This window comes from Crocodylus porosus, unplaced genomic scaffold, assembly GCF_001723895.1.
Source record: "Crocodylus porosus isolate Cpor-Errol unplaced genomic scaffold, CroPor_comp1, whole genome shotgun sequence".
In the NCBI taxonomy this organism is placed as follows: Eukaryota; Metazoa; Chordata; order Crocodylia; family Crocodylidae; genus Crocodylus; species Crocodylus porosus.
Genome location: NW_017728934.1, coordinates 258,571 through 268,404, shown reverse-complemented (window position 1 = coordinate 268,404; position 9,834 = coordinate 258,571). Strand labels below are relative to the sequence as shown.

Below are 9,834 nucleotides of genomic sequence, written 5' to 3'. Positions count from 1 at the left end.
GAGAGTGTATCTGTGAGCTGTGTTGAGTAGCTCTTTGATGTGTTGATCAGGTAGAAGTCCTTCCCTGAAGGTGTCAGATGGCAGGTAAGGGGGGGAGGTAACCCCCCCCACCAAAAAAAAAAAAAAAAAAAGTTCCTTGTTGTTCTGCAGTGAAGTTTTAAAATTCAAAATTGGCTAAAATTCAGCATCTTTCATGTTTCAGGGGTGTACTTGGTAACCATGTTGGTGTCAAGACACCCCTAGGAAAATGTGAGCTTTTAATTTCCACTCAATTTTTGACTACAGAAAGACAACAGAACAATTCTTCTGTTGCAAAGAACTCAAAGACCACAATAGGTCAGTGCTTTTAACACAATGGATTCCTATTTGAAATCTCTGGGTTTATCTTAGGAATCATGTTTGTAAATCTGATTGGGCTAACATTTTGTGGCACCCTTGAAATGAAATCAAGGTCCCAAAGGTGCCATGACACCTGGAATGAGAATCGCTGGCATAGGGGAGTTATCAGGATTGTGTGTTGTATTGATGTCTGAAGTATGTTTTCTGTAAATTACAGTAGACCTAGATGGTTGGGAATTTAATTTATCAGTTGCTGTGAACTGTGATGTGTGATTATTCTCTGTAGCTGATATTGCAGACATTTAGAAGATCAAACTACTCTTCCACCTGCTGTGAAGTGTGGCTTCTCTGCAGTGTTGCTGAATTGAAGACCTGAAGTTAAACATGACACTAAAATTCACCCAATTTATAAGTGTCTGCTGAATGAGCTGCTTGTACTGTTGAATATCCTGTTTATCCTATGCTGTATGCTGTTGTTGTTTTTTTTTAAAATTGATTTAGTTTTCCTCTTGTCAGATAGGCAGAACTGACCTACAATGCTGAACAGTGCCCAAATATCAAGTAGCTTGCTGGCTTTCTCATAGTAGATAAGGCTACTGGTTCATCAAGTCTGATACCCTTCTTCCAGCAATTGTGTACCTGATGTTCCAGAGAAAGCAGACTAATACACAAAGGCTTTCATTCATTGCTTTGTGCACAGTGATGGTGGTTGAATTGCCCACGCCCTGAATCAGGAAGTTTTGATTTCATCAAACATGAATAACTGCAAAGTTAAGGGTAACTGGATAGCTACAGTACATAATGTGTATTCCTATAGCACATAGAGCAGTGGTGGCCAGGCTTTTTGCCAGGTGTGCTACAAGTTAAGCCCTGCCCCATCCCAAAGTGCTGCTGTGATCCCTGCCCTCCCTCCCTTCCCCTGCTCCCCAAGTATATCTGATAGTCTGCACTGAGGGGTGCCAGAATGGAGGCAGATCTTGCCCCTGGCGGAGCAGGAGCAGGATGCTGCTCAGAGAAGTATCCCCAACATGAGCCAGTTGAACTCTTCTCTGCCTCCACAACTGCTGCAGTATTATATGGCAAGCAAGGATGCAAGGCCCTAAATTAAGTGACCACTACGGGGCCTGGGAAGGTTTAACCTGGCTCTTGGCAACAATACCTGATACCTCTTGCAGCAGTGTCCTGCTCCCACTCTGCTCTGCTGTGGCTGGAGGCTTGAGCCCCCTCCCCTGTTTTCGCACTTCCTTTTACCAAAAACCTGGGGCTTGTGTGCTGCACACAGCAGCTGCCCATGCCACTTAAAGCATGTGTGCCATGGTTTGGTCATCCCTGTTGTCGAATGTCATCAGAAGTATTTTTTTCTAGTTCTCAGTGCATCTGGTTAATTTGAGTTGTCCTTTTTGTAAAAACAAACAAAAAAAATGAATAAGGGATTAACTTTTTGCAATACCTTTTTATTGTTTAATGTTGTGTTTTCTCTAGCAGTATATCTACCTGTACAGACTGCAAAATCCCGTGTTCTTGAAATTTTTGTATCAGTTGCATCTGTCTGGTAGTCTGTTCTGCTCTGCCTCTAATCTTAGCTCTGCCAAAAATTTTCACAGGTGACTTGTTTCTGAACACCAACCTGTGGGTGCTTAGCATATTTTTAAAGAAGTCTAATTTCCAAAAGTCTCAGAATTGCCAGTCGTGGGAAACCTTGGCTTATTTGTACCTCAGAAGCCTCTAGCTGTAGTTGTGGATCAGAGCTACCTTGCACTAAGCTGGGTACAGACATAGAACAAAAGAATGGTGTAGCTGCAGAGAGATTTAGCCTGACTAAAGACTAATGCGGTATTTGGATTAAAAGCTACCTTTTCACATGGCAGATACGGCATCCTGGAAGGGCCAGGACATGGGGGTGGAAGTTGAGAGTGAAGTTCTGCTCCTGACTTCTGCTAGCTTATTCTGGCTTCAATTTACCCCACTTGTAAAAGGGAGGGAGTTGCACTGAATGTGTTCATACTTCACGCCTCTTTAGATCTTCAGATGAGTGTGTTCATTGCCAGTATCTTAATCGTTCCAAATGTGCCCAGGCACTTTTTTGTTGTTCTGAAAGCTGCTGCAATTTGCCAGACATTTTCGTTTTAAATAAGTGACTCTTCAGAGCCTTTTGAAATTTCAGAGCCAGACACCATGGGAAAATTCAGTTAGTTTGCAGTTGGCATCTGCAATCCAATAAAACTTCTTCAGCCATTGCACGGTCTAATCCAAACATGCATTTAAATTTGTTTCCAGTTAGACCAGTGGTTCTTAACCTTTTTAGATTTGAGGCACTCCTCGGAAGATGCCAGGTTTTAATTTCACTTTTTTTTTAACTACAGAAAGCTAACAGTGCAGTTTCTGTGTTGCACAGCACTCAGAAAGGCTACCGCTGTGGGTTTCTTTTTTGAAATTGATAGGTTGATCTTGTACATCGTGTTTGTAAACCTAACAGCGCTAGTGTTGTGTGGCGCCCTGCAGCACCCTTGAAAGGATCTCAAGTCACCCCAGGGTGCTATGACACTTTGGCTTGAGAATCATGGATATGTTCATCTAGGCTGCTGATAATGCCATCTGTAATTAGTCTCCCAATGCTTCTTTGCTATCATGTGTCTCATTCCAAAGGAAATAGATAAATTATATACTATTTTTTCTAACTGTTTTTCTTCAGCTTTATTCATGAAAGCTCTGCTTTGCATCAAGCCCTTTTCTTGGTTTTCCCCTTTTCAGTTAATACCAATCAATACAGAATCTTTTTCTAAGCACTCTAAACATGTTTAAAGTGGAATCAGAATGTGAGGACTTGTCCACCATACTTTCTTTCAAGTATAAAAATGATTCTCAAACTGCAGCATGACATGTTATATTAAGCTGTTTTGGTTTCCAAGACAGTCTCTTGCAGCTAGCAGCTTATGTAAAGAACATCTCTACAAAGAGACAGACCTGTTACATTCTCTTTGTGGGGGAGAGTGGGTGTGTAGAACATGAGAAAGTTCAAATTGCCTCATTTTATTTAGATACTAGCACCATTTTAAAGTGGGATTCAGTTGCACTTATCTTCAAACTGACCTGCTGGTTAAGTACTTTGTGTTGGCTTCTATAAGTGTATGTCTTTCAAAAACTAAGTATTAAATGGGGCTGGGCAGAATTTTGGCAGCCGTTTCATTTTGGAGGAGTTTCAAGCAGTTTCAGCGCCTGAAACACCAAATCTGAATTGAAATGGAGGGCTCCGAAACATATTTGAAATGTTTTGTAGCTGGGCTTGCAGGGAAACAGCTATACACTGCAGTGACAGGGGGCTGCACTGGGCAGGCAGCCAGGAGACCCCCAGTGCGGATCTCTGCTCCCTTCACAGCTATGTTACTCAGCAAGGCAGTGCTGGTCTCTGCTGCATGACCTGGCTGTGCAGGGAGCAGAGATCTGGGGTAGCATGGGGCGGGCCGTGGTGGCGATGAGACTCCCAATGCAGATCTCTGCTCCCTGTGGAGCCAGGTCATGTGGCAGGGACCAGCAGGCTTGCTCACTACCCTGCGCTGCTTCCCTGCCCCGCAACTTGGCGTGACAGGGATCAGAGATCCATGCAGGGGGGTCTCTTGCCTGCACGGAGGGCAGTGGCCGTCCCCCGGATGAGCTACCCATGGCCCCAGCCTGCTCCCTGCTGGGACCCCGGCCCCAAGTCCCTCCCGGCTGCACAGTAGGACTGTGCAAAGCTTGCAGCTCGTTCGAAATGGATTTGGAGGAGACTTGGCAGAAATGAAACAGGACAGTGAACTGAAACGCCAAAATGAATCGCTGTCCTCTGAAACAGCCAAATCCAAATCAAAACATGGCTATTTGGCACAGCCCTAGTATTAAACCATCTTCCCACCCCTGGACTCTGTTCCTAACAGTAGAGCTCCCATAGCTTTACTTTTCTGAATTTAATTTACAGCAGCAGTTGTCAGCTTTAGTTGGTTGTCGCTATCAATTCTTTAGAACAGAAGAGAGATGGAATAAAAATTTAGCTCAGCTCTGTGGAGGAGGGGGAGTTGCCTATAATTACAAAATACTTAAGAACAAGAATTACAGGTAAATACATCTTTTTTCCACGAGGTAGAAAATAATGAGCCTTCAGCCCCTTCATTTGTCAGTTTTTTCAAATCTGTATCAAGAATCACCTAGCAATAGGTTGTAGCAACGGGGAAACATTTAAAGGTCTCAACTCACACAATGGTGGGGTGTGTGTAGTATTAGTGACAAACATAGAAATGACAACATTCAAAAATAGGAAAATAACACATAGTGAAATACTTTGGCATGAGGGTTCATGTGGACTCCATCCAGAAATCATTTGTAAAACTCTTCTGCAGATTTGTACAATGCTGAATTCAAGCATGAAACTTCAAACAAACTTGACAACTTCCTGACAAATCTGGGTTTAAATGGTTTGCAGACTGGCAATAACAGAAGCCAGTCTTGATATTGATCTCAATATTGCAGTTACTCTTTAAGAAAAGCCTTCTAAGATCGAGGCTGAAAAGACTTTTAACTTGACATATCAGTGTGAATAGAGGCAGGAAGACTTTATAACATTTTTCTGTGATGGATGTGCATAATAATAAAGGAAAATACTCAGAGAGTGATTAAGGTGGAAATCAGCATCACCTTTTGGAAGGATCTTGGAATGAATTTGTAGCACCAGTCCATGTAAGCCTTACCATGTAGACTGGAATCATTAGAAAAGTGAGTAATTAAGAAGGACAATGTGGCGTAAGGGGGGAAGAGGAGGACAGATTATTTGACTTCTAGTATCTATGCAGTGGTTTCTCTGGGGATAAGGCACTCTGGTTTCAATACCTCCATGCCCATTTTAATGTTAGGATGGGTCCATTTTTGTGCCCAAATTGAAAATGAACATACTAACACCAGATGTTAGATTCCTCTTCCAGCCCCTTTTAAATACCAGAAATCCATCTAAAAATTGTCCCATGAGCCATGCAGAAAGGCACCAGTCCCCTTTAATTAGCTGTCTTAAATGCCTCCTCTACCTTTTTAAGGAGCTAGAATAAACAGTTGTGGCCGCAGAAAAAGATCTTTTAGGTGGAATAATGAAATAAAGAGGAATTGAATACACTTGGGTTGCCAAGGCTGACAGTTTCTGCACAACAGCCAGTGTCCTAGCTCTGCTGCATCCCTGCTGCTAGGTAGGTAGAAGAGCTAGGCAAGTAAGGTTATGTTAACATCTTCACTAGTTGTCCGTTTGTTGGTAGCCGTAGAAGACTAAGAAAAGAATCTCTACAGAAGTTTCTGAAGGCTATCTTCACCTCTCCAGTTAGGATAGTGAAGCAGTGTTATGGGGACTAGGGAAAGATTTCCCACGCGTCTCTTCTTATCAGACCGATGAGCCCGAATGCTCAAAGCTGAACTTTTTGAGAAACTTAAGACTTGGAGGTGTTCGGTATTGGATACTGCCGTCAGCCAGGAGTAGCAGAGGCTAACAGATCAGTTGTTTGGTATATTCAGTAAACACCCTTCAAATTATTGGCGGTTGTATGAAAATATAGCAGTGTGACTTCCACTTTTTTTTCGAATTTACAAAGGTTGCCTGCTGGCTTTGGTAACTTACTTGAAATAATAACAATGCAATGTTGAATTCATTAATTAGGGTTTGAGTTTGAAGTGGGTGATTATTATGTTTCATTTTAAGTTGCATATTGAGGGATTACATGCTTGACATCATCCCTTCTGGAAGGAGATCTCCCATAATTTAGGTTTGCCTAAGACAGAACTGTAGGATCTGATTCGCACAGTGTAGTTCTCAATATTTCTATCAGTAAGTATTCTTAATTGCTTGAGGTCTCTGAACAATTGTGCACTGTCACACTTGCTTGCTTGTTTCCCTTCTCAGTTGCATAAAGCAGTAAAGTAAAATGTGCCAGAAATACTCCTATGGCATCCAAAAAATGCTGAATCCCTGAGGCTATAAAGTTACATTCAGTTATTTATTTTAAGGCTTAGTGGACCTTTTACCCATTTGGTGTCTGAGGTTTTTAGTATAAAAATGAGTTATTTTTGCTATCTTGGTTGGTTAGAAACACTTCTTGAAGTTATTCCAAATCTTTCTTTGAACATCTTTTCTACTGTATGACAAATAGTTGCTACAGCAAATGGATTGACTATCAACAGTTACTGAGAGACTTGTGTTTATTGGAGGCTGTAAATCTAATGATCTGTTTAAACAGGCAAATGAAATCAAGAGTTGCATTTTCAGTTCAGGAAGATGAAAGGGAAAATCCAACTGATTTCAGCATTTCCTTGGGGGAGAACTGTAGAAATAAGTGAACATCAAGGGAATGTGAAGAATCTTTTTATGCTCAACCGTGAGGATGACTAAAATTGCAGAAAGATCAGCTGAGAGCAACCCCCTCAGTGATGCTGCAAGGCCCTTTACCTGCAATGCAGTGCTATGCATCTGCAGCTAGGTGGTGGAGGCAAGTCCCTTATCTCCCTCACTCTTGCACAAAGCTTTGCTGCGTTCAAGAGCCAGTTCTCCTCCTACACTGTGTGTGCTTCTGCTTCCTGAACAATCTGCTAGGATTTTTTTAATGGCTCTTTCAAAAACTGTTGGTCTACCTTCAGGGGTACCTTTAGCAATGGGAGGCCGTGCTTCATGCAGGTAAGCTACCCCTTTCCTTTTTTTTATCTGAATCAGGTTTAAGGCCTGGCTTAAAGAAAAAGGACTTTTGTGCTCCTACGTGAAGGCTATGGATTCCGTGAATCTCTTGCACATTTGCTTTAAAACATTGCTTTTTGACATCATCTTAAAATATAATCTTGCCATATTATTTCAAAGGCAGACTGCAAAATCAGTTCATTCTTGTGATGTCCCTTCACTCAGCTAACTAAAAATTCAGATGGTCAGGGTACTCTTTGGTGTGAGTACCATGGTTAAAAAAAAAAAAAAAAAAGTATCTATAATTTGACTGCTCAATAGTAAATCATCCAAGCAGGGTTTCTTTCCTTTATATGCTTCCTGCAGTATTACTGACAGCTATCAGCTTCCCACCGTCTCAGTTAAACACAAGCTATGGGTTTCTTGCAGTCTCCACCAGCCCTTTGTGCCTGGTTGTAGACTGCTGTCTGAGCGAAAGGTGCAGACAGACAGTTATTGTGTTTTTGTGTGTCACTTTTTTTTCTTTCTTGTAGTGTACCCTTGTTTCCTGGTTAATGGAGAGTTTAATCTTTTTAATCTTCAACCTTAATGGTTTCTCTCCTTCAGATCTGTTGTTTGTGTGGTTCAGGATTTTATGGGGAAGAAGGTTTCAGTGGGGTCTGATGCCTTCTAATGAATTTTAGCAGTAGAGCAAAAATGTGTGAGCAAAGGGTGGTGAATTGGAGAGAGGAGTTTGGTTTAAAATGGTATTGTAAATGTCTTTCTGCTGTCTCTTGCTTTATACCTCATTAGGAGTTATAATGGACTATAATGTAAGTGAGATGCCTTGCTAGACTGAATTTCAAAGCTGCGGGACAATCTGAGAAGCAGACTGGGGTGTGTCAGACACCAGATTGTCAACAGCATGACCTGTTGGCTCCCTCTAGGAGGGGATTTTAGTGGTTTGCAAAAGAATAGCTTTGAATGTTTCCTGTCTCGAGGAAGGTACCAGAAAGGCTTTTCAGAATGGGTAATTTCTGGGAAAAAACCACTGTTATGGACTACTTTTAAAATAGATTTTCCTGTGGCTTGCTTCCTATTCCACACAGTGCTCGATTATGTAAAGGAAAAGGCTGATGGTATCAAGTGGAGAATTAAAACAAACTCTTTAATGTGATGGGTGTGGCTTTTGGTTTTAAGTACCCCATTTTGTTGGCTGTCTCTCTCTCTTGTAGTTGTAGAATTTGCTATTTAGGATCTAATCTTTCCTCCAGGCACCCTCCCTCCCTCTGCTTTTTAAACACAATGTGTTGGTGTGTGGTAGGATTTTTGTCCTCTGTTTGCTACCAGCAATAAAAACGGTCGCATTTCTTTTGAAATCAAGTTGTGAACAAAACTTGAAGCAGCTATTCAGGGTGCAAAGACTTGCTCAGAGGGTTTGTGTGTTTTGTTTTGTGTTTTTTGGGGGGGGGGGAGGGGGGCGTTTAGCTTAGCTGGTCAGAAAATCTCCCAAGAATCTTGAACAGTCTCAAACTACAGTGTCATTGATGTCCCACTAGCATTGACAGTGTATTGTGTTTCCTGCAAAGGTTTCTGGTGTACGGTGTGAGGACTGTTGATGAGTATTACTTGTCTTATGAATTTTAAAAGCAATAGACCTCATTATAACCTCAGCAGCAGCAACAACAAAAAGCCCCCAAATTTATCTCAAGGCAGAGCTTCACACATCTGTCTAATAAAGTGGTTCTTAACTGGGGTAGACTTAAAGCACCCCTCAAAATGCCAGCTTTTAGCGTTCACTCATTTCTTAACGATGGAAAAATAATAGAGCAGTTTTTTGTGTTGCAAAGAATTCAGCATAGAAAAAAAGCATAGGAAGACCACATCAAGTGAGAATGCTTTTGACATTATGGATTCCTATTTGAAATCTCTGGGTTTATCTTGTAACTTGAACATAGGTGTTTGCCCACCTAACAATTAGGGCTGCGCTGATGGAGAGTTTTTTGGCTGATACTGATAGCTGATTATTAACCAGCTGTCGGCCAATATCAACCCAATAACCGATTTACAGGAATGCAGCCCAGCAGCTTGGAGAACAGCATCTGGCTGGTAAGTCTGTGGGAGGGGGAAGGGAGGGAGTGTTGCAGATTGAGGCCCCCACAGTGAGGGAGGGAGTGGGGCAGGGGCAGGCGTTGCCCAGCCAGGGCAGCGAATGGGAGCCCGGGGCTGGGAGTGGGATGGAACTGCGGGTGACTTGTGTGTGGGGTGTACAGGATTGTGGGCAGCTCCCTGCTGCTGCACACACCTCCGGGGGAGACATGGGGGGTCATGTGCCGGCCCCCCCAACTTATGCACGGGACAAGGGGCAGGCTGCCCACTGTGGCCTCAGGGCCAGTGGCTGTGTCAGCCTCTTGCCGGGTAGGGTGGGGATGGAGGGGGGCTCAGCTGCGCAGGGCAGGTGAATGGCAGCAGCACAGGGGGGTTGGCTCTGGATGGGCTACAGGGAATTATGGGGTGGTATTAGCTTCCCATAACCCCTCCCAGCACTGCCCCTGTTTGGGACACTGCACTTTTCTTCCCTTCCCTTGTTCCGCGCACTAATCCAGGTGTGCACATGCCTCCCCTGGGAGTGTGCACAGTGGCAGGAAGCTGCCCACACTCCCTGCGCCCCCTCTCCAGCCCCCTGTGCCCCCCAGATGAACTGCCTGCAGCTCCCTCCCACTTCCAGCACTGGGGTCCCATTCACTACCCTGGCTAGGCAGCACCTGTCTCTGACCCACACCCTCCTTCCCTCCCTCCCTCCCCATGGGGCCCTTGATCTGCCACCCGCTGCCGCCGCTGCC

At 43.5% G+C, this 9,834-nt stretch overlaps 1 protein-coding gene across 1 annotated transcript in view; it reads left to right on the top strand.

Annotated features, from left to right (window-relative positions):
- The first annotated feature begins 6,977 nt into the window (after nucleotides 1–6,977).
- SRPK1 (SRSF protein kinase 1) overlaps nucleotides 6,978–9,834 on the top strand; it is a 34,118-nt gene continuing 31,261 nt past the window's right edge. The window contains exon 1 of the mRNA XM_019546216.1: nucleotides 6,978–7,015. Within this exon, the coding sequence (XP_019401761.1) occupies nucleotides 6,993–7,015 (23 nt within the window). The 5' untranslated portion in view covers nucleotides 6,978–6,992. The remainder of the gene's footprint in view (nucleotides 7,016–9,834) is intronic.